The sequence below is a fragment of the Rhinolophus ferrumequinum genome, chromosome 26, assembly GCF_004115265.2.
Source record: "Rhinolophus ferrumequinum isolate MPI-CBG mRhiFer1 chromosome 26, mRhiFer1_v1.p, whole genome shotgun sequence".
NCBI lineage: Eukaryota > Metazoa > Chordata > Mammalia > Chiroptera > Rhinolophidae > Rhinolophus > Rhinolophus ferrumequinum.
In genome coordinates, this window is record NC_046309.1 from 17,495,083 (window position 1) to 17,517,899 (window position 22,817).

The following is a 22,817-nucleotide window of genomic DNA, read 5'->3' on the forward strand; positions in this document are numbered from 1 at the left end:
ACTTTGTGGTCTGGGGTTCATGGATGGGCTCTAGAGGTTCTATCAGCCTCTGCCGTGTGTGCAAGATCGTGTGTCCATTTTTATGGGCAGAGGGAGCAGAACTTCCACCAGACTCTCAGAAGGGCTTCCACCTCCAAGGATCCAGAAACCCTACTCTAGGGTCTGCCCCCACCCCTTTTCCTGGGCTCCCTTCTCTGAATGAGCCTGTTCACTCAGCACTGGGTTCAAGGCCAGAGGAGGCCGTGAGGAGGGCCTGGCCCATGGAGCACACTGAGCAGACGGCTCAAGAGAATCCACCACTGCACCCTCCTCCTCTGCACTCATTCAATAAGTCAGTATTTTTCGCGCTCTCCTAATATGTGATTCTCTACCCTCCGTCCCATGTACTCACCCCCCCCCCACACACACACACCGGCTGGGCGGGCTGGGGCAGGAGCCACACACACACTTGCCTTTGCTTGGCAGAGTCTGGTCCCTCAGGGAAGAGCACAGCCTGGCCCAGGGAGCCGGATGAAGCACTCTGTCCTCACCTCAGCTTCGCATCTTCCGCCTCTGGGTTCCCTGAGCACGTCCTGAGCTCCTGCCGGCCCTGAACCTCCCGGTGATCCCCGCCCTCCAATCTTTTCCTGTCTTTGCTCTCGCAGACATGACTTCATCCTCCTATCGGTAGTGGCCCAGCTCTGGGAGAGGAAGGGTTGGGACACTCTTCACAGCTCTGCCCAAGACAGGATGGATTCCAGGCCTCCAGGTTCCCGAGGAGGGCTGATTCGGATAGATTATTAGGATTTCAGAATCGGGGATAGAATTATTTCAGCTTGTAACACACGAAGCATGTTTTAGGCAATCTGTTCCACTAGCCTGAGGCAGAGGTATTTCCAGTTTGCCCCCTTCACCCGCGCTCGTCTTCCTGGAAAGGTTTTACAGTGGGGTTCCTCCAGCTCCCCCTTCTACTGGCAACCCAATCAGGGGCTCCACCTGTGGTGGGAGCAGCTCCTTGCACCCACAGCCTGCGGTCCGGATATCAAACTTCCCACTCACTGCCCAGGAGAGCGGGCAGGAGGGGGTGGTGAGGGAGAGAGAAAGGACCAGAGGGCATCCAGAAGGGTCCCTCTCTTCCCCCCAGCAGCCCCCGGCATGGAACATGTCCCCTCCTTCGTCATTCCCTGCCCAGCCCAGGCCCTGTGGTAAGTGAGGTCCAGCATCAACTTTGTCATTTAGTAATTCTCCGCTTACAGAACAAAGGCCTCAAGTCTCAGGCGACAGGGAAGAGGGTTGAGATGAAGACCAGAGATTCCTGTGAGGTTCCTTCCCAGCCTCTGGCTGCAGGGAGGAGGGAGGTCTGCACAGTGAGCTGGGGGAGCCTGACCTGTGTTGGGGCCGCTGGCTTTTCTTCCGGTGTGTGCCACCCTGACCAGGCCTCCCATGGATGCTGCCCTGCTAGCTCTGCCTCCCATCCTCAGCCCCAGAGAGCCCTCCCCTGCTGCTCTGTCCTCCAAGCTCCTGAGGGATGGGGACATTATTAGGGAGGGTGGAGGGTCACAGGCAGAAGCTGCCCAGGGCAGTGAGTCTCCACCCCCCTGCTGGGGAAACAGCTGAGTTCCCCAGGCACTTGAGGCTGTGAAAAGCCAAAGCCCAGCTGAGGGTTGTTCCTACTAGCGTTTGTGCGGGAGGAGGGGCTCGGAGCAGGGGTCCCACTGCAGCCGCTGACCTATTGCCCCACCCGGGTGGTTCAGGGGTGGGGAGGGCAGAGTAGGGCATTTCTGTTCTAAGCAGAGAGTGTGCTTTTTCACAGGGATGTGAGAACCAGGACACTTTTCCCTGGGGCCTACTCTGCCCTATAAAACTTAAACAGATCAACCTTGCAGATGGCATCACAGCTCCTACCAGCTACAACCTCATTACCTTTACCTGCTGGCCAGAGCACACCTTGTAGGAATCTCCTGTCCTAGCTACTTTTTTTTTTTAATTAAAGTTTATTGGGGTGACAATTGTTAGTAAAGTTACATAGATTTCAGGTGTACAATTCTGTAAGACATCATCTATACATCACATTGTGTGTTCACCACCCCGAGTCAGTTCTCCTTCCATCACCATATGTTTGCTGTCCTAGCTACTTTAATCTCTTCCTTACCAGGAGTAGTAGTCCCTACCCTACTCCTGGTTCCCCTACCACCCCATCTCTTCTGTTCACTGCCCCCAAACTTCTCCACCTCCTCCATTCCTCCCAGCGGCTTTGTCACTCCTGGAACCATAACGCCATAGTAACATAGTAGCAAACACATCCACAGAATTTAATGTGCCATTTCTATGTGCTCGAAGCACTTTGTATATACTAATTCATTTAGTGTTCCCAGTAACTCTGTGAAGGAAGGACTATTATTATTCTCGCTTTGCAAATGAAGAATCTGACACGCTAGAAAACAGTGAAGTTAAGTCTAAGGGCTGCAGAAACAAGGAGATAGAGACCAACGAAATAGACATTTGAGAACAGCTGTCCTTGTCAAAAGATTAAAGCGTTGTTGTTTTTTAAATTACAAAGTAAAGTGTGCAGCAGACCGCCCTGACCCTTGCCCTATGCACCCCTAATCCCCAAGAACTAAAGACACAAAGAGATGAAACAGCGACTCACTGGAGGGAACCTCTTAGCCTGCCCCGGAGCCAGTGGCAGGAGGGAAGCAGGGTGGGGACCAGAGCCCTGGGTCCCCATCTCTAGTCCACAAGCCTCTTCCCCTCGCCAATCTACTTCTAATTCACCCCCATTTTTCTTCAAATGGAAACAGCAGGCAGTCACCTGCAGGCACTGGAATTCTGGGTGCTGGGAAGGAGTTCTGACCTTCTGGGAGGGGGCAGCCCCAAAAAGCTGGGCTGAGGAGCCTCCTCCCAGACCTGTGCTTCTTGCTGACTCCTGCTCTGGCCCTTCATCCTGTCATACCCCCCCTTCCCCCCCGCACCCCCCCTTCCCCCCCCCCCCCCCCCCCGCCTCTCAGGACTAAACCAAACTCCACTCTCAAGTGGCTGGTGCATGGGTGCCATGCTGTTCCTGGTCCACTGTCCCCTCCTAGGAGTGTCCCTGGAATGTCGCACCCTCTGTCTTGGGAGAAAGGGCAGAACACCTCAGAGCCTGGATGGAGATGGAGTAAGAGAGAACAGCTGATCTCGGGAAGGCTAGACAGAGAAGTGGCTGCAGGAAAGATGTTAGCCAGGCCACTGAGGAGGTGAGAGGCATCTTAGCGTGGGATCCAGGAAGCTCACAGGATTCTTCAGTGATGGAGGAATTTAAGGTGCTGAGACACCCCCCTGGTGATGTGTGTTATGCTGACTCTGAAGAATTCTTTTTTTTTTTTTCTGACTAAAAAGTAATCTATAGACAAAGCACAAACTGGGACAAAATATTTGCAAAACACATATCCGATAAAGGATGTGTCATCCAAAATATACAAAAAACATTTAAAACTCAACGATAAGAAAATGAACAACTCAGTTTACAAATGGGCAAAAGATCTGAACGACAGCTCGTCAAAGATCAACTGATGGTAAATAAGCCTATAAAAAGATGCTCAACGCCATGTTATTAGGGAATTGCAAATGAAAACAACAACGAAACACCAATAGACACCTATGCAAATAGCGAAAATCCCAAACACTGACACCACCAAATGCTGATAAGAATCTGGGGCAACAGGAACTCTCGTTCATTGCTGAGAGGAAGGCCAAATAAATAGTGCAGTCACTTTGGAAGACACTTTGGCAGTGTCTTACAAAACTAGACACACTCTATATGACCCAGCAATTGGTATTTACCCAAATGAGTTGAAAACTTATGTGCACACAAAAACCTGCGCACAGATGTTTATAGCAGCTTTCTTCATAATTGCCCAAACTTGGGAAGCAACCAAGATGTCATGTCCTTCAACAGGTGAACAGATAAACTGTGGTTCCACCAGACAATGGAATATTATTTAGCACTGAAAAGAAATGAGCTATCAGGCTGTGAAAAGATATGGAGGAACCTTAGACACAGATTGTTACGTGAAAGAAACCAATTGGTAAAGGCTACATATTGTGTTGATTCCAACCAAATGATGTTCTGTGAAAAGCAGACTATGGAGACAGTAGAAGGAACAGTAGTTGCCAGGGGTTGGGAGAGGAAGCAGTAATCCAGGTGAGATGGTGATGGTGATGGAGAGGAGTGAGGGCATTGATGTGAGAAGTCTTTGGGGGAGAAAGCTGCCTGAATTTACTGATGAATTAGGTGTAAGAGTGAAAGCAAGAGAGAATCAGGCACAACACCTAGATTTTTGGTTAGCTGAGTAGAGAAAGGTAGTACTAGTAAATAAACTAGGAAAGAATGGGGAGGCTGAAGGAAAAGTTATTTTGGTGACTTTTTTGTGGGAAATGGTTGGTACTATTTTGCTTAGGACGAGTTTGAAGCATCTCTTAGCTAAGTAGAGCTATCAGGTTGGTGGTTGGACAATGATTCTTAAGCTTAGAGGTCAGAGTTGGTATTTAAAGCCATGTTACCAGATGAGGTTACCTGTCCGCAAGACTGTAAGTGGAGGAGGCAGACAGGTGGGCGAAGGAGGAGAGCCCGGCAGGAGCCATGTATCCAGAGCCAAGAGGAGTGAGTGCTCAACGAGGAGTTAGTGAGCGATGGTGTCTACTGTTTCAGGAAGATCAAGGAAGAAGATTTAGGTCCATTGGATTTGGCGACCTAAAGGTCTCATGACTTGGCAAGAGCTGTTTTGGTAGAGCAGTGGGATGGAAGCTGGCCTGGAGTAGGAGGGAAGAAAATAGAGACGACAGTGCAGACAACTGGAGAATTTCTGCTGGAAGAGCAAAGAAACGGGGTGGCAATTTGGTTAGTTCTGCTTCCCACCGCTTTGACCTTCCTGTTGATTCTTGTGCCAGAATCACAGTTTTGTAAAAACAAAACAAAAACAAAAACAAAACACAAAAACCATTGTAGCTGTATAACATAGTTTAATATTTATGTAAATGACTTTTTAATCCTTGGAACTTTGTAATATTGTTTCATATTTATGTAATTGAATACATACTATGCAAAGGAATAACGTTTTGCCGTACATCTTATTGGCCGCTTTTCTTTTTTCAAAGGTTCTTAAGTAGTTTTGCCTGTTAGTCTTACAGATGAGCTTTAGAATAATTATATCAAAATTTAAAAAAAATTTCATTGATATTTTAATTGAGATAGAACATATAATCAAGTTGGAGAGAATTAATGACCTTATAAAATTTTGAGGGGTTGATCCAGAAACAAGATTTCTTTCTCCATTTATCAAGGTCTTATGTTTTTTTTTCAGCTTTACTGAGGTATAATTGACAAATACAATTGTAATATATTTAAAGTGTATAACATGATGATTTGACATACGTGTACGTTGTAAAAGGATTTATCAAGCCCTCTTTTATAGCTCTCAGTTAAGTTTTGCAGTTTTCTTCACATAGGTTCTTTTCACTTTGTAATAAGTTTCTTTTTTTAATGCATTTTGCCTACGTAGACAATGTGACTTATCTCCCGTTTCATATATAGAAAAGCTATTGACGGTGCTACTTAGCTTTAATCTAATTACATTTTTTTCTAATGTTTTCCAAATATTTCGATATAATGATATTTTGGCTTCTCCTTTACTCTTTCCCAATATTTTACCCTTATTATTATTTTTCCTCTTCCTTTCCTACCTCTCTCCTGCTCTCCCTTCTTCTATTTCTCTTCCTCTTCCTCTTCCTTTTTCTTCTCATCTTTTTGCATTGGCAATAATTTGCAAATCAAAGTTAAATGTCAGCATTAATAGCAGACTTTTCATTTCTAATTTTAATGGGAATTCTTCTCGTATTTCACTAAGTATGGGGTTAGCTGTTCTTTTGAAATCGAATTTTTATTAACTAAGGAGGTAGTCTCCCCTTATTAATTTTTGAATATACCTTTTAAATATCTGTTAAAATGATTACAGAGTTTTTTAGTTGGCTCACTGATATAATGTATTATTTAAAGCATTTAAATTAATATTGAAAATGTATCATGCATTCAAAAGAGTACATAAAAGCATATGTAAAAAAAGAAAATAGTATGTATATATTCTTTTTAAAAGATAATAAAATGGGGGCTAGCCCGGTGGCTCAGGAGGTTGGAGCTCCGTGCTCCTGACTCTGAGGGCTGCCAGTTCGATTCCCACATGGGCCAGTGGGCTCTCAACCACAAGGTTGCCAGTTCGGCTCCTCGAGTCCTGCAAGGGATGGCGGGCTGTGTCCCCTGCAACTGGTAATGGCGGCTGGACCTGGAGCTGAGCTGCGCCCTCCACAACTGGGATTGAAAGGACAACAACTTGACTTGGAAAACAGAAAAGTCCTGGAAGTGCACGCTGTCCCCCAATAAAGTCCTGTTCTCCTTCTCCAATAAATAATAAAAAAAAAGATAATAAAATGAACACCCATGTATCCACCACATAGAGTAAGAAATAGAACATGACCATAATCTTAGAAGCCCTCCGAGTTCCCTTTCCTCAGTCATAAAAACTCCCTCTTTGCCTCCCCGCAACCAGAAAATTAGTCTCTCAACTTTTAGGCTAACCCTTCCCTTGCTTCTGTTTATGGTTTTGCCACAAATATGTATATTCCCAGACAATGCTGAGAAACAAGCATAATCCTGACTGAAAGGAAAGGACACCCTTCAGCTAGGTGAAGACTTCCAGGAGAAGAGATGCTGAACAGAGCCTCTGGGTCTTGATGTGGCTTTGGCTTCCCTGGAGTTGACAAGAAACTTTTCTGGGAATGGCAGTGGATGGTCAGGAGGGAGTCTGGGAAACACAGAACTCACTGAAGCAAAGGCTATAGCACCAACCAGAGTTTGGACGTCAGGATGGAATATGGTCAGGGCAGTGGCTGCTCTGTGCTCTCTGCTTCTGAGCTCCCTCCCATCCCTTCCCTCAGGAGCAGTTCAAAGTGGAATATTCTCTGAGCAGGCAGCGGGGCATGAAGGGGAGAACAGTAACCTCATTGCACCACAAGACAACACAAGTATAAATAAGAATTGGAGCAGGCTCACCCAGACATTCTGACCTGAGGTTCCAAAGATGGTACCCTGGCACACATCAAGGGCTCGGTGACAACAGCCATCAACGTGTCTCCTGAGTTAGTCACTCTGCTCCGATCTGAACTGGTGTCTCTCTTCTTGTGATGTACAGTGGACATCCTGGTAAACTCCTTCACCATTTTCCAAGGAGCCCCCTTTGCCTCTCACGTGTGGTGGATCTCCTGCGTCTGCATCCCACGCTTTCTGCTTTCTTGGTTTACTTTCTGGTCTTGGTGGAACACTTTCTCTAGTAGTTTTTCCAGAAACTCTGGCAGGTAATCTTTTTTAAATCTTATACGTCTGAAAATGTACATATTCTGTCATTTTACTTGACCGATGGCTTGAATGAATATAAATTCTAGGCTGAAAGTACACTTTTTCGGCATTTTGAAAGCATTGCTTTTAACCTCTAGTGTTGTTGCTGAGAAATCCAAAGCCTTTCTGATACCTAGTCCTTTGTACATTTTTTTTCTTTCTTTCTGGAAGTTTCTAGACTCTCCTCTGTAATTGGGCTTGGTGTGGGTTTATTTTCGTCCACAGTGCTGGGTCTTAGTGGACCTACCCTTATGATCTGGCAACTCATGTCCTTCTGTTCTGGAAAGTTTCCTCAAATTAGTTCATTGATGATTGCCTCCCTTCCATTTTCCTCTGTTGTTTTTCTTTTTGGAACTTTTATTATTTTGATGTTGAACTTCTGAATTGTCCTCTAATGTTTCTAATGTCCTTATCTTTTCTCTCCTATATTTTCTATCTCTTAGTATGTTTGCTCTACTTTCTGGGGAGATTTAATCAACTTTATCTTCCTATATTTCTATTGATGTTTTTGTTTTTGCTGCCATGATTCTATCTTTCAAGACATAATTGCTTCTGTTGCTATTCTCTGGATGTTCCTTTGTATAGCGTCTTGTTCTTGTTTTATGAATGCTATATCTTCTCTTATTTCTCCAAGACTATTAACAATGGTCTTTTTTGGACACTTTCTTTTCTCTGTATAACCTATTTCCTCAAAGTTACTCTTTCTGGTTGTTTTCTCTCTCTCTTCCACATTAGAAAATTTCCTGGATATCTGGTAATCCTTGTCCATGATAAAGGTTGCAGGGGGTGGGAGGGAAGCTAATCAGAGACTGAGCTCACATGTCAGGTTTGCCACTGTAGGGTCATCTAGCTGGGGAAACTCTTATGTCAGTATCTGTAGGTCTTTCCTCTTGGGCTGGTGAAAGGCCCCAGCGTAGAGTCCTCCAGTTTCCTGCCTACATGGCAAAAGTCCCACTCCCAGCACTTTGGAAGCCTGATAGTGGGAAAAAGTTCAGGGTCTCTACACTCAGCAGCATTCTACATGACATGGTCACTTAATCTCCTTGCTTTGAGAATTTTCAGTATGATATCTCCGTTCACAACTGTGCTCAAAGCTTCTCTAACCCAGATACCCTCTTTCTCACTTTCTTCAGAGGTAAATCCTCCCGACGTTGGCTGGGATCGGGAAGGGACTGTTGCCCCATGGCTTGGAGTTGGGAAAGAGATCTATCTCCTTCTTATATTAGCAACCTCTCCCACAGTTCCAGAGGCACCTTGGATTGCCAGTTTCTGAGAACATTGCAATGTAAATCAGGTTGCCTCTCAACTACCCCCACCGCCAGCTGAGATGTCTTTTTCCTCAGCGCTGATAAGTCAGTAACTGCATGGCTATCTGCCGTCCTGCTTGAAAAGTTTTGTGACTGTTGTCTCTTTTCCTGTTTTCTCCATCCTTGTAGGTTTATTGCTTGATTTAAAAATCTCTTTATTGACATTTTAATGGGGTTTCGGGAGGGAGCGAAATTAAATACATGCATTCAGTCTCCATCTTAACCCAGAACCCTAACTTCCCTTTTCAACATATTTTTTAAAATATAATTAATTCCTGGCTTTTTGGCCGGGACCGCCATCTTCCAGTAATTCGTCAAAATGACCAACACAAAGGGAAAGAGGAGAGGCACCCGCTATATTTTCTTTGGGCCTTTTAGAAAACATGGAGTTGTTCCTTTGGCTGCATACATGCAAATCTCTTAGGTTGGTGCAAAAGTAATTGCGGTTTAAAAGGTAAAAAATAAATGCAAAGACAGCAATTACTTTTGCACCACCCTAATCCAAGACAGGTGATAAAGTAGACATCAACGGAATGGGCGCCGTTCAAAAAGGAATGCCCCCCAAATGTTCCCGTGGCAAAACGGAAGGGTCTACCATGTTACCCTGCATGCAGTTGGCATTGTTGTAAACAAACAAGTTCAGGGCAAGGTTCTAGCCAAGAGAATTAATGTACGTAGTGAGCATATTAAGCTCTCTAAGAGCAAGATGGCTTCCTGAAACAGGTGAAGGAAAATGGTCAAAAAAAAAAAAAAGGAAGCCAAAGAGAAAGATACCTGGGTTCCACTGAAATGCCAGCTGGCCCCACCTAGAGAAGCGCATTTTGTGAGAACCAAGGGAAAGGAGCCTGAGCTGTTGGAACCCACTCTCTATGAATTCATGGCATGATAGGTGTGAAAAAAATAAAAGACCTCTGTATTGTTAAAAATACTATATATCTATATATCTATATACACATATATATGTGTATGTGTGTGTGTGTATATATATATGTACACACACACACACACACACACACACATTATATGTAATTCCTGGGACTAACCCTACTTGGTCGTGGAGGATTACTATTGCTATTTTAATGTACAGAGGTTTGTTTATTTCTGTCTTTCCATTTAGACATTTTTAAGTGAACGTGATTAGCAGGAAATGAGCCTTTCTATGAGCCTTCCTTCAAGGCAAATGTCTCTAGCGTGGGATGACTTTTATTAAGTATATGATAGAAAACCGGAGGCTGGATCCCGTATGCAGCCTCCAGGCAACTCCTAAAGGACCAGACCCTACGGTGATCCCTGAGGGTGCATGGGGGATGCCCTGTGCAATGCTTTGTTTAGGGACCCAGAATAAATCCCAGGCCTCATTATTGACATTCCTTGCAGAGGGGCTCAGTTGGTGGTCTGATTTCATCTTCCGGCAATTGGGGGAATTCTGTGATAAGAAAGTGAGTCCCGGATGCTTTTCTAAATGGTAATCCAATGCCCATATTGGCTCCAGAATCATTCATTCGCTGTTATTCATTTATGTAATATTATTCACTGAGCATGTACCATAGGCAAAGTGCTGTTAGCTCTCCATAACTGAGACAGAACCTGCCCTAGGTGACTGTGTAACAACCCCTCCCCAGCGTTGCAGAGCAGCAGGGAAGGGTGGCTGGAAAGTGGGCGGGTGGGGGGGGGATCAGGGTCACATCCAAGACGGTAACAGTGACAATAATTTCTCTCTCTCTGTAGCTTGTGATGAGGAATAAGTGAGGAGACTCCTAAAGCATCCAGCATGGTGCTTGGCACACAGTAGGATGTCTGGATTTTGAGGGACAGCTTTATGTGGCACAGGGAGTCTCCTGTGTGTTATGTTCCTCTGCTGCTTTTAAATACCAGCATTTTGGAGGGACATGTGAAGGGATCTAGAGACTCAAGACAACAGAAATGAGCCAATACTACTTAAATCAGTCACTGCGACAGTATAACCGGGGCCGTGCAGTATTCACCCTGCTCTTTAGTCACGGTGGCAGCCTTGCCTGGGCTCTCATATTCCTGAGGCGGCACGCTCTTTATTCCACTACACTGTTCTGCTCCTACCCCTCCTTATTGGAAGCAAGTTGTAAGCCACCTCTCACAAGCAGCTTAGCTCACCATTCTTTCTGGAAGACATTTCGGAAACTCTTAAGTATTTTTGAGAGATCAGTTTTAGCAAAAAGAAATGTGACACACACGAATTGACATTCGGCAGTGCACCTGTGCTTTGTGGGAGGCACCCCTGGGGAACAGCACAACTATCCAAAGCCCCAGGTGGTGGATTGGGCCGCGGAGACTGGGCTCAAGTCTCTGCCAAGCTGTGTAATCTTGGGCAAGTGTGTTACTTTATTGAGCCTCAATGTACCTGTCTGTGAAATGGGGACATCCATAAGATTGTGGTGAGCACTCTCATGAGATAAGAGATGTAGAGGTGCCTATTACACTTCTACCCACGGCATAATAAACGCAGTGGCTCATCTTGCCTAGGGTGCATTCCTGGGGCCGGTTGCCGTGTGTGTGTGTGTGTGTGTGTGTGTGTGTACTAGTGTGCGCGTGCGCGGTGCTCTGGCCCACGGGTGTGTTTCCCGGGGAAGGCGTGCGTGTGGATGGATGGGTGTGATGTGCCGCCCTGGGAGTGTGTGGCTGCCTGCGCCAGGCTAAGAACAAGGTGCCCGCGCTCGCCGCGGCTGAACGGCAGCGCTGGGTGAATGAGCGCGCGTGGGGGCGACGGGCACAGACGTGGCGCCCGCCTCCTGGCTGGGGTCCCGGGGGATCCGCGGACCGTAGTGGGTGGGAGGAAGAGGGGAGAGGGAGGGAGGGAGGGAGGGGCAAAAGCGAGGGAGGGAGGGTGGGAGGGCGGTCCGAGCGCCGCGGCCGCGGAGCCCCGGAGCGGGCGGCTCTGCCGGGGAGCGAGGCTCAGAGCCAGGAGGCGGCGCCGCGGGGAGGGAGCGCGGAGCGGGGCCGGGCCGTGGGTCTGGGGACAGCGCTGCGGGCCGCGGGCTGCACCAGAGCCGGGGCAGAGCGTTGGCAAAGCCGCGGTCGCCGGCACGAAAGGAGGCGCGTCGGGCGCAACCGAGTGAACCAGCGAGACTCCGCGGAGCGTTGCCCATCTGGGCGCCTGGGCCGCCGCGACAGCCCCTTCTCGGGGGACTTGGCAGAGAAGACCCGCCTCCCGGAGGGAGCTAGAGGAGCAGGTCGGCTTGTCCAGGCACGGGGAGTGCGTGTGCTTGTGTGTGTGCACGCGCGCGCCAGCAGGGTGGGTGGGTGTGTAGGGGTATGTGTGTGTGTGTGGGGGGGGGGGGAGTGACGGTGTGTGATGAGTGTCTGTAAGGAGTGTGTGAATGTGCGTAGGAGTGTGTGTGCCTCTCTGTGTGACTGTACACGCTGTGTGTGTCTGTGAGATAGGAGAGAAGGGGGGAGAGAGAGAGGGAGAGAGAGAGAGAGAGAGCTGCTGGGAGCTCAGAGATTCGGTCTGAACCCATGTAAGAGAGAGGGGCCGTCAGCAGGACCCAATGTATGTGCGTGCACTTGTGTTGAGGGCTACGTAGGGGGAGTGGGTGAATGTGTCATGGGTGCTAGGTGCGGCTGTGTGTGATGTAAGGCTGCCAGGTGCACGTGTGTCCCTAGCTCACCCGCCCCTTTCCCCACCAGATGTGCATGTGCAGGGGCTCTGGGGACGGTAGGAGCCTCCCGCAGCAGCGCCTTGCCGAGCTAGCCTGCCTGGCCATCTTCCTCAGGAAGCCAGAGATGGCCAAGCTGCCCCTCCCCCCAATACTGGTAGGGTTAAGGGGAAGGGAGCCGGCCAAGCCCCAGGAAAGAGGGGAAAGGCTGAAGGGACACAGCTTCTGCCAGACCAGGAAGCCAGTCTGCCTTCTCCATCTCTGCCAGATCACTCAGCCCGGTGCTCTGCCCCTCCCAGGACCCGGGGCTCCTGGGTCTGAGTGAGTAGAGGGCCAACAGCTTAGGCTGGGGCTGGTGAGAATAGGCTGAGACTTCTCCGTGAGGGTTAGCTTGTTCACAGTTGTGTTACAAGAAGGGTGCTGGGCACATAGTAGCCTCAATAAATACTTGTGGATGGAGGGAGGATCCAGACAGGAGAGGGAGGGAAGGGATCTAAGTCTGGGAATCAAGTCCCCGCCCTCTGCTGTCAGTCAAGGATAAGAGCAGCTGGCTGTAGTCAGACCCCAGTCCCCAGATTGAGCAGGTGGGGGAGGCAGGGGTTTAGGGAGAGGGAGCCTTAGCTGCAAGAGAAGGGAAACTGGAGGAGAGAGATGTGTGCTGGGGCCTGAATAGAGGAAGGAGCTGGAAATTCTCCTTGGGCAGAACCCTTTGCATCCTGCCCCGGCCACCTGCTTCTCTGTGATCAGAAACCTCTCTCTGGGGCATTCCATCCCAGGCAGCCAGGGCTCACAGTACCTCTCCTCTCTCCAGGACCTTCGTACTCAAAAGGTGCAGAAGAACTGAGCCCACTGCCCACTGAGGCCACCTAAGGCCAGGTGGGGCCATGGCAGGGCATGGCTGTCTGGGGCTGGGGCTGCTCTGTTGGGTCCTGCTTGCTGTTCCCGTGGGCCCCCAGCCTGCTTCCTCCGTCCCACGTGCCCCTCTCACCACTTTGACTCCACCACCTCAGAGTGAGGCCTCCATGCTGTCTCTCAACCTGGGACTTAACTTCAAATTCCACCTTCGGGGACCTGCTGCTGCCTGGGGGAGTCCTGTCACAGAGACCCAGCCACTGTCCATTGGGCCAAGCCGGGAGCTAGAGGGAGAAGTGGCCAGTGGACTGAAGACTGACCCCCTTTGGGAACTGTTGGCGGGCTCCCTTGGGAATTCTCCCCCAGAGTGGGGCTCTGCTGAAGGCAGCTCAATGCTCTGGGCCTCCCCCCAGCCTCTAGAATCCACACCTCCCTCCTCTGGACCCACCGAGCAGCCCACGGCTCCCTATCAGCCCAGGATAGGAACTGGGACCTGGGACACTGCTCTGCCGGCTACAGCACCTCCATCCACTGCTCCCAGGCCCCACCAAAGTGAGCTGGAACTGAAGTTTGACATGGCGTTGAGAGCAGGTGCAGCGCCCACGCTGGGGCATCGAATGCTGCCTCTGCTGCCCAGCCTGCGGGCCAGCCTGGCAGAGATTGCTGGGCGCCTGGGACCCTTTGGTGAGTACCCACCCCATTCTGAGGAGAGCCCCTGCTGGGCAGCCTGGCAGGGAGGAGGAAGCTGAAGCCTAGGCTCCACTTTTGCAGGGTTCTTTGGCACGACTCTGTCCCCACTCCGGAACTTCTCGGGCCCGAGCCCCCCAGGCCTACCTACATCCCCAACCTCTGCCTCTGGAATTTCTTTGCATTCTCCAGGTGAGTGTTTATTTCATTGCAACAAACATTGACAGAACACCTGTATATGTCAGGCCCTGTGCTAGCGGCCTAACCAGCACCTCCCTTGTTTCCTTGACTCAAGGGAGGCCATCATTGCTTCCTTCAAGAGCTGGGATATGGGCCACTACTCCCAGCGGGAAATTCCCTCTTTGCCATACTGAGTCGGTTTGGTCCTTGGAACTTAGCTCCAGGTGGACATGTGGTTACACTTCCCTGGAGAGTGGCTCCCTTAGGTCAAGGTCTGGGGAAGGAGAAGCTTTTTTTGCCAAAGGCCTAGAGGCCAAGGCTGGCTGGTAAGATGGCAGTCGAACCCCATGTGCTCCCTTTGCAGGGTTCTTTGGCACTACTCTGTCCCCACCCCCACCCTCCCTGGAGGGAAAGCTCCCGAGCCCAGGCCCACGAGACCCAGCTGTTTCCCTAATCTCTACCTCGATAGCAACAGCCTCACTAGGTAAGTGTCCAATTCATTGGAACTTGACAATTATTTATTGAGCACTTACTATGCGCTAGCCACCCTCTGGCGTTCTGGGATTCTTTTATTTCATTGTGATCATAGTCACCATTCGCTTCACCATCACCATGGTGATACATATTCATGGACTGAGAACAAGTATTGCTGGGGTCGGCCCCGCACAGAGTTAAGTAATGATCCTCTGGGAGTTTTGCAATCACAGGCAGAGCAGGATATAGACAAATGTATCAGAGGCAAACAGACACAGGATCTCCTTCATGATTTCCACAGCCGCGGCACCAACCCCACCCTCCACTCCAGTCAGCCTGGCTTGGCTCCCCACCCCCACCCCAATCCTGGGGCTCTTGCCTTTGCTGTGTGATCTGACATGACATGCTGTCAGATGTGGGCAGAGCTGGGCCCCTCAGTGGGAAAACATTGAAGCCCTTAAGCTGACAGGTGCCATCCTTGTTCGAGGGAGCCTTTCAGAAAACGCACACAGACGAGCTGGTGGTACAGAGGAAAGACCCGGGGCTTTGGGACTTGGCTTTGAATTGTAGTTCACTTACTAACTGGCTGGGTGACCTTGGGGCAGGTTATTTAGCCTCTCCGAGACTACATTTTCTCATATATCTAGGGTTTAATAATATTACCTATTTTGTTATTATGAAGCTTCCAGATAATGTAAGGTCCTAGCACGAGGCTAGGAACAAAGTAGAAGCTCATTAAATAGTAGCTGTTAACCTTTCTTTTTCCACCATTGCATCCCAAGTACATCTCCAGATCCTCCCTCTCAGACTCTGCAACTCTGGTCCCAAGATGGGATGGGACAGCACTTAACCCACAGGACAGAAGGCCCTCTGCTCGGGGAGAGGTTCTGGCAGATGAGGCCGTGGAGAAGGAATTCTAGACCCCAGCTTGGCTCTGCAAAGGGTTTACTGCAGCTGTGAATCCTCTCAGCCATCCCCCTCAGCAGTGAAAACCACTGGTCCCCCAGCGTCTTCCCGTTCCAGACTCAGCCTAGCATCTGACTCGCTCACTCCTGCATGGGCATTGCTCTCCTGGACATGTGGGGAAGGAAGCTGCCAACCCCTTCTCATCCAGCCCCATGTGCAGCAGTGGCAGGATCTCCTGTGGGCTTGGGGGTGGGCTCTGTGGCCTCAGGGGAAGGATGATGGCTGGCAGTGTGTCGGCCTTGGTGACAGTGCTGGCCAGGCAGGTTTAAGGACAGTATCAGAGGCAGCCCAGCTCGCCAGCACCGCCCTCCTGCCCCCTCCTCACGGGTGGCTGCAGGAACCCAGCCTCTTCCTGGCTATTCCTCTTGGATAAACCCAGGAGAACGACAGGCCTCGGGAGAGAAGGCCAAGGGGCCTTGCTCGAGCCAGCGGCGTGTGGGGAGTAGTGTCAAGTAGTTAGAGAGGACAAAGAGAATCTCTCTGTGTCTCCTTTAGGAATTTTCTAACCTAGATGTGGTTAACCTTTGACCCTAGGGCTTCTCTTCTGTTGCATTAGGTCCCTTCATGTTGGACAGAGCTTGCATTCAGCCAGTACACACACGGAAACAGTGGTACAGGTCGTTAATACATTGAAAGACTTTCACACCAGTGCCAAGTACCCACTGCCCTCAGTCCCTGAGCATTCTCCTCCACTCCTTGACCACCCTGGCTGGCTCCTGTGCCATTTCCAGTTGATAAATATTTCAACTGCCACTCTTATAAAAAGTATCAATCCTCCATAATCCTGGAGGTGGGGGCGGGGAGAGGGATGGGGACCGGCCACTGAACAGGCCGCAGCTTCCGGCATCCAGCGTGGACCGTGATCCCCCAGCCCTTTGATCTGGGCAGCTGGTGGATAATCAGACCTGACTGTTCCATAAATCCAGCTGGCTCCTTTCCCCACTCCTCCCTAGCCAGCTCCAACCTCACCAGTTACTCACAATGACACCCCGTCTCCTTCCTTGCCCCCGAGGTCAGGGGGGGCCACAGGGCCAGAGTGGGACCATCTTGTAAGGGACCCTCCCTGCTCACAAGAGGGATCCTAGGAAGTCACTGTCTTCTGGGCTCTTCTGGGGGAAACTGAGGGCTCCTTCTGGGGAAGCCTCAAATGGGGAGATGGGTTGAGGTCAAGTGGACCTTTCAAAGGCAGAAGCTGGGTCTTCTTTGCCTGCATCCACCCACACGTGGCTCAGAGCTGGGCACACTGGGTATACCTGCCCCCTGGAAGCAGGGCTCCTCGTTCAGCACTCCCTCCTCTGACGTCTCAGCTGTGTCTGTACTTTGCCGATTTTCTGTTTTTCATTCCTTTCCTGGCTTCTTAGGAATGTTGAGATGTGTTCTAGTGTCCGTAGTGCTTTGGGACAGAGGTGAGAGATGAGGCTTCTTGCAGCCTGTGGTGATGAGTGGAGCAGACCCGAGAGCGGCACCTGTCTAGGCAGTGAGCAAGGAGGAGGCGTGTGGGGTGTCAGGCTGGGCACAGGCTGGGGGGCTCCTGGGCACAGTCTCCCTGCCTCTCTGCAGAGCCCACCACGGCCAAGGAAAGGCCAAGCAAACTCATCCACCTTGTAATAGAAGTGAGTGGGGCAAGAGCCTCTGAGGGGGACCAAGGAGTAAGGGGGAGCGGGAGGGTGTGTATTGGACGTCGCTAATGTCAGACCGATGCCTGCCCCTGATCAGCAAGCTGTCTGTTCCCAGATGAATGGTTCCTCCTTTAACTCATGGTTGTGCCTTCATTAGGTGTTCAGGGATGGTCAATCCATCCAAACGGTGTTCTTCAAGCAGGGTTCACATAGTGAGATGTGTTGATGTTCACACGTTTGACTAACTGTTGATTTTAGAAAGCAATTTAGGATGTGCTAAGAAACACCAGACTTTTGTCAGTTAAATCAAGGTTAGTGTGAGGCCAGAAATGGTCACACTTACACAAGACACAAGCTGATGATCGGTGACAAACATTAGCCGGTAATGACGACACCGGTGGCAATCATATATTGAATGCTTTTTGTGCACCAGGCATTCCAAACACCTTCGCACACATTCTCTAGTGTTTGTCATAACAGCTTATGTAGTAGGTACTTTTCTCCATTTCAAATTTGAGGAATGCAGTGAAATGGGAACCAGGGCTCAGGCTGCCATTTGCAGCAGGCAGCGAGCTGCGGATGTTTAATGTCCTGACTGCTCCCTCTCTGTCCTCCCCAGTTGTCTGATTCTATCTTACCCTCCTCTCTCTCCAGAGCTGCTTTCTGCCCTCCTCACGCCTCTTCCTTGTTCTCAGGACTGCTCGGTTTTGCATGTCCTCAGTGTAAGCTGGCACTGCCTGGGGTGGGGTGCTCCTGGGGTCTTCTTGTATCGCCCCACGAAGGGGTCTTCCCGTATTGTCCAGTTGAGGCCGGGCTGGGGCATGGCCAGGCAGTTGGGGCAAGAGTCTGGTGGTCAGGAGACACTGCCCGCCTCATTCTACGTCTGCCTCCTGTTCACTGCCTCATCCCCACCAGGCGGTCCCCGTTCTTCACCACCATCTTTCTCCCTACATCCTTGCCTGCAGCTGCAGTTCTGCTGAGCCTCTTAGATGGAGTAGGGAGAGGTTCAGCCTCCAGCACCTTCTCTCTGCCTGGTCATGGGAGAATCCTTGGGTCTAAGTCTTTCTAACTCTTCTCTTGATCTGGGAGTAGAATTAGGGCTCTTACTCCTCACCCTCTCTTACTTGACGTCCCTTTCCCCCAGGATGCAGAGAAGATGTTGGAACACAGGATGGGGCTGGGGGCCTGAGCTAGTGAACCCCAGAGCAGCCCCTGAGTGGCTCACTCAGTAAGACGGCATTTTATGTCACTGTGATCTCCCTAGTTGTTCCCTCCTAGAAGTTCAATGGCAGCCTTGACACACACCTAAGTGTCTATCTAAATGTCACCTTCTATAAAATGGGGCTAGAACCAAAGGGGCATCCATACTAAGAAGCCTTAGACCAATGGCTTTGTGACCAAGTCAGGATGTACCAGGCAGGAAGGCCAGTGAATAGGAAAAGTTATGTTCTCCTCAGGGGGCTGTGGACAGAAGTATCTCACCTCTCTCCTTGGTGCATATGTGTATGCACGTGTGCACATGTGTGCCTGCATGTGTGTGTGTGTGCGCGCGCGCGCGCGCGCCTAGGGCCTTTCCTGAACAGGAAAGGGAGACCAGGGAGAAGGGGGAAGCCATTGAAAAAGGGCAAGGGAAGCTTCTCCTAGCATTGAGGTGTGAGTTGGAAGTCAGGGGTGCAGAACAAGAGAAAAGCAAATGAGTATTATGAAGAGGCTCTAGAAGTCTACCGAGGGGCGCAGCCTGGTGCTCAGATCTGGATTCTAGTGGCAGCTCTGCCAATTTGTGATCTCGGACAAGTCACTTCGCCTCTCCGTGGACCCTCATTACCTTCATCTGGCAGATAAGAGATTCATTTACTCAAAGAATATCTGCTCAGTGCCAACTCTGTGCCAGGCACCATTTTAGGCAAGGGGATTCAGACGTGAGCAAAGCAAACAAAAATCCTTGTTTTTATGAAGCTTCCTTTCTGGTGGGAGGATTGAACGACAGGGGGCATTGAGGGCCCTTCCAGTTCTAAAATCCTGGGACTTAAGAAAAACCCTTTGCAGCAGAATCACAAACTGATGAAGGGAAATGAACAAAGCAGGGAGCTGGGGGTGGGATGGGATGGGAGAAGGGATGAGAGCTGCAACTCACTGCATGAGGAGTTTGAAAGGGGAGGGGAGAGTGAGGTGCCAAGAGGTCTGGGAAGGGGAGTCACATATTTAGGACGAGTGCATCCTGGAAGCTATGAGGACTCTGGCATATATGCTACCGACTGTGGGGACAGGAGTGGCAGGGGAGGGCTGCACGAATGCCTCAGGCAAACGTTCTTTACCCACAGACCCCACTGTCCCCACCTCTGGCCCAGATGACCCCTCACCTGCCAGCCTGGGGATCCCTTCCACGCGTCCAGAATGTGGGCCAGGGTCTTGCAGCCTGGGAGAATTGCCTGAACAAGACCCACAGCCTCCTGCAGCCCCTTTGCCCCTCTTCTTCCTGACCCTGGAGGCCGACTGGGCAGAGGCCAGGGCTCGCTGGGGGCTGGCCTGGGAGGCCCACGTGTACGGGGTAGGCGCGCTCTTCGGCCTGGTGGCCCTGCTGGCGCTGCTGGCTCTGGCCCTCTTGCCCTGGCGCTGCCCGCCCGGCGCCCCCTGCCTGGCGCTGCTGGACCTGCTTCTGCTCTCCGCCGGGACCACGCGGGCCTTCCCGCTCTTCTACGACGCCTATGGCCACCGGGACCGGCTGCCCGCCCTCGCCTGGCTGCTGTTGCAGGACCTTCCGCTGCCCTGCCTGGCCGCTGGCCTGGGCCTGGCCTGCCTGCTGTTGGCCCGGCCGCGCCCGCCTCGGTGTCCCTCGGGCCTGGCCGCGCTTCTGCTCCTGGGGCTGGGGCTGGCGGTGGCCGCCGCCCTCGGGAGCGCCGCCCACCGCCCGCTGCGGCCCTTGCGACTCGCCTCCCGCGGGCTGCACGCCTTCCTCGCCGCCCTCCTGTCCGGGCTCCTGCTGGCGCTCTCCTGCTGGCGTGGGCGGCGGCGGCGGGCCGGGGCGCCCCTGGGCGGGTCAGGCTTCAAGGGCGCAACCCCTCTCCCGCAGGCGCGCAGCCCCTTCGCCCCGCGCGAGTCCTGGCGGCGCGCGGCGCGCACGGCTCCGGTGGCGGGCACCTTCGGGCTGCTGAGCGGAGCCCTGCAGGGCTACGAGGTGCTGCATGCCCTGGGCTATGGCGGCCAGCCTGGTCTGGAGGGGCCCTGGCCCTGGTGGGCCTTCCAGCTAGGCTTGCGCCTCGGCGAGGTGGGCGTCGCGCTCCCGTTGGCGCTGCTGGGCCTCTACCCCGCGCTCTGCAGTCCACGCGTGCCGCCGCGCTGCTGGGCCAAGCTCTTCCGCTTGTCCCCTGGCCACGCGGCTCCGCTGCTGCCCGGACGCTGGGTCACTGTGCCACGGGACAAGGAACCCCTGGGGAGCGCCATCGCGCGTGGCGATGCGGAGCTGCTGCAGCTGTGCGCCCTGGCAGGGCCCGGCCCGGATCTCCTATTCCAGGGAGGCGCCTGCCGGGGCTTTGAGGGGGCGGCGGCCAATCCCGCCCCTTCCCCGGCCTCCTCCCCCTGCAGCGACTACACCGTGGATTTCCGCCCGCCTTCCCCAATCAACCTGCGGCGCAGCATCGAGGAGGCCCTGTGCAGCGAGTCCCTGCTCGCGCCCGGCCTCTTCCAGGGCCCTGCCTTCGGGGAAGCCCTACCTGGGCTCGGCCTTTACAGTACCGCCACACTGGGGGCAAAGACCAGGGCCGTGCCCCGTGGGAGGTGTGAAGAGGCCCCTGGCTCCCCCGTGCTACCTGAGCTCCCCTCTCCCGGGGCCTGGCCGGCGGGCAGTAGCGCCTCATCTGGCTCGCTGTGCGGACTCTCCCGGGACAGCTCGTCCATGCTGTTGTGCTCCAGCCCAGACAGGCCCCCGCGCTGTCCGCTGGTCTGCGTCCTCAGCCCTCCTCGGCCCTCGGGAAGCAGCCCCAGCCTCCCCGCCTCAGGTTCCTACCAGGCCCTGTCCCCACCCTCCCACGACTCCCCAGAGCCTTCTCCTGAGCTGCTGGCCGAAGAAGCCTTGCTGCAGGAGCAATTCCTGGATGCCTGCCGACAGATAGACGAGCTGAGCATGGGCAGTGACACTATTGACCTGTGAAAAGGTGGCCCCCCCCCAGTGCCCAGCCGTATCCCCCTGCTGGCGCCTGCTCTGCCAGAGACCTGCACACTGTAACCCTTCCCCAACCCTGCCTGGCTCAGATACCTCTCCCTGCTACCTTCCCCATCCAGGGGCCCCTGGATGGGTGGGTCAGCAGCCAGGCTCTGTTGATTGGAAGTTAGTGCCCCCTGCTCTGGAGCCCTGGGTGCTGATGCCCTCAGCTGCAATTCTAGGCTGATAGGGGTCCCACTTTCCTTGGCATTCACCAGCAATAAAGCTCCAAGGTGCTCCATTCCTGACCCCCACTCCCCACTCTGGTGCTGAGGGAGACGGCTGTCCTCAGAAGACCTCGGACCAGCCTCCGTCCCCTACCCACCTCTGCCACGTCCAGGAGTCCCATCCTAGTCATCCACACGGCCCTTCCCTATAGAAGGGTCCGGGGCCCATCTAAGAGACTCTGCAGCAGTTGGGAGCTGAGTGAGCCCTATCAGAGTTAATTTATCAATAAAATATTTTCAGAGGAGAAAAGCCTGACATTCTTGGAAAACCTTCAGTGAAACAACAGCAGCAGCGGTTCTGTCAGAACTGGGAGAGAGGCGTCATTTGGGCGGGGTAGGTCCATCTCAGACCCCAGAGACATTCACTCCTGACTGCAAGTTTTGTCCTGTGGCTGGGATGAGTGAGGGTCTTGGGAGAGGCCCCTTGAAGACCCTCTGACTCTCTGGGAAGTGGCTTTTGGAACTGTGGAACATGGCCGTGAAAGGTGAGGAAGAAACTCTACAGTCGTTGGTGGAAATGTCTGCATTCCTAGGAGCTTGGCTTCAGTTCCGGGTGGGCAGGGGGCTAGGGACTAGCTAGTGGTAAACCTCTTTGCGGAAATGTTGATACACACATCAACGTCTTGATCACCTTGACCTGGGAACCCCAGCAATCTCCCTGCCTTGTTCCCTGAGGAATTCACAAGAGCTCCACCTACCAACATGGCCCAATCAAGGTTGGGAGCACAACCCTGCTTCCCCTGTGGGACGCTCATCTCCCAGAGGTGCAGATCCTCCCTGGAGAAAGCCTGTCTTCCCCAAACCCTAGCTGTATCCCACCGATCAAAGCAGAACTCCCAGTGCAGGGATCTATGAATTCCTCAGAACCACCAGCACTCTGTAATCCCTCCCTTCTCCAGAGCATTTGGCTCAGCTCTGTAGTGTGCATTTGTCATTTGGCTGGAGTGTAGTTAAGTTCAGAGTGGCACTAAAACAGGGTCATAGATTAAGTTTGAAAACAAAAATCTGGCAGTGTTCTGGCAGATGTCCTACACATTATCGGGAGACCTACAGGGGCACACATACTAGGCTTGAAATGGAAAAACAGGAATAGGAGTGGTTTATCTTCCAATTCTGCCCATCAGTTGGTGGGGATTTGAGAAGGGAAGCAGGGGAGCCAAGAGGGAGGCAGGCAGAGGGGGGAGGGATAAAGGGGGAAGGTTGGGGGGAGAAGTCGGGGGTGGAGGGGTAGGGGGTGTGGGCCCTCACCCGACCAGGTCCAGTGCACTAG

At 52.1% G+C, this 22,817-nt stretch overlaps 1 protein-coding gene across 3 annotated transcripts; it reads left to right on the forward strand.

Annotated features, from left to right (window-relative positions):
• The first annotated feature begins 11,658 nt into the window (after positions 1-11,658).
• On the forward strand, positions 11,659-21,784 carry PRRT4 (proline rich transmembrane protein 4). Of its 3 annotated transcripts, none has more exons than XM_033098586.1 (5): positions 11,659-11,918; positions 13,156-13,880; positions 13,968-14,075; positions 14,428-14,547; positions 19,444-21,784. In XM_033098586.1, exons 2-5 carry the CDS (start codon positions 13,229-13,231, stop codon positions 21,267-21,269), a joined length of 2,706 nt encoding a protein of 901 aa, XP_032954477.1. In that variant the 5' UTR covers positions 11,659-11,918; positions 13,156-13,228; the 3' UTR covers positions 21,270-21,784. The 3 variants fall into 3 exon arrangements, with proteins under 3 accessions (XP_032954477.1, XP_032954478.1, XP_032954479.1); XM_033098587.1 differs by having other exon boundaries at positions 19,471-21,784; XM_033098588.1 differs by lacking the exon at positions 14,428-14,547.
• The last annotated feature ends 1,033 nt before the right edge of the window (positions 21,785-22,817 follow it).

What these genes read in the sequence shown, in the direction of transcription:
- PRRT4 (XM_033098586.1), top strand. Translation starts at nt 13,229, where the DNA reads ATGGCAGGGCATGGCTGTCTGGGGCTGGGGCTGCTCTGTTGGGTCCTG. An exon ending in TGGGCGCCTGGGACCCTTTG is followed by an intron (nt 13,881 to 13,967) that starts GTGAGTACCCAC and finishes CCACTTTTGCAG; the next exon opens with GGTTCTTTGGCACGACTCTG. An exon ending in GATAGCAACAGCCTCACTAG is followed by an intron (nt 14,548 to 19,443) that starts GTAAGTGTCCAA and finishes CTTTACCCACAG; the next exon opens with ACCCCACTGTCCCCACCTCT.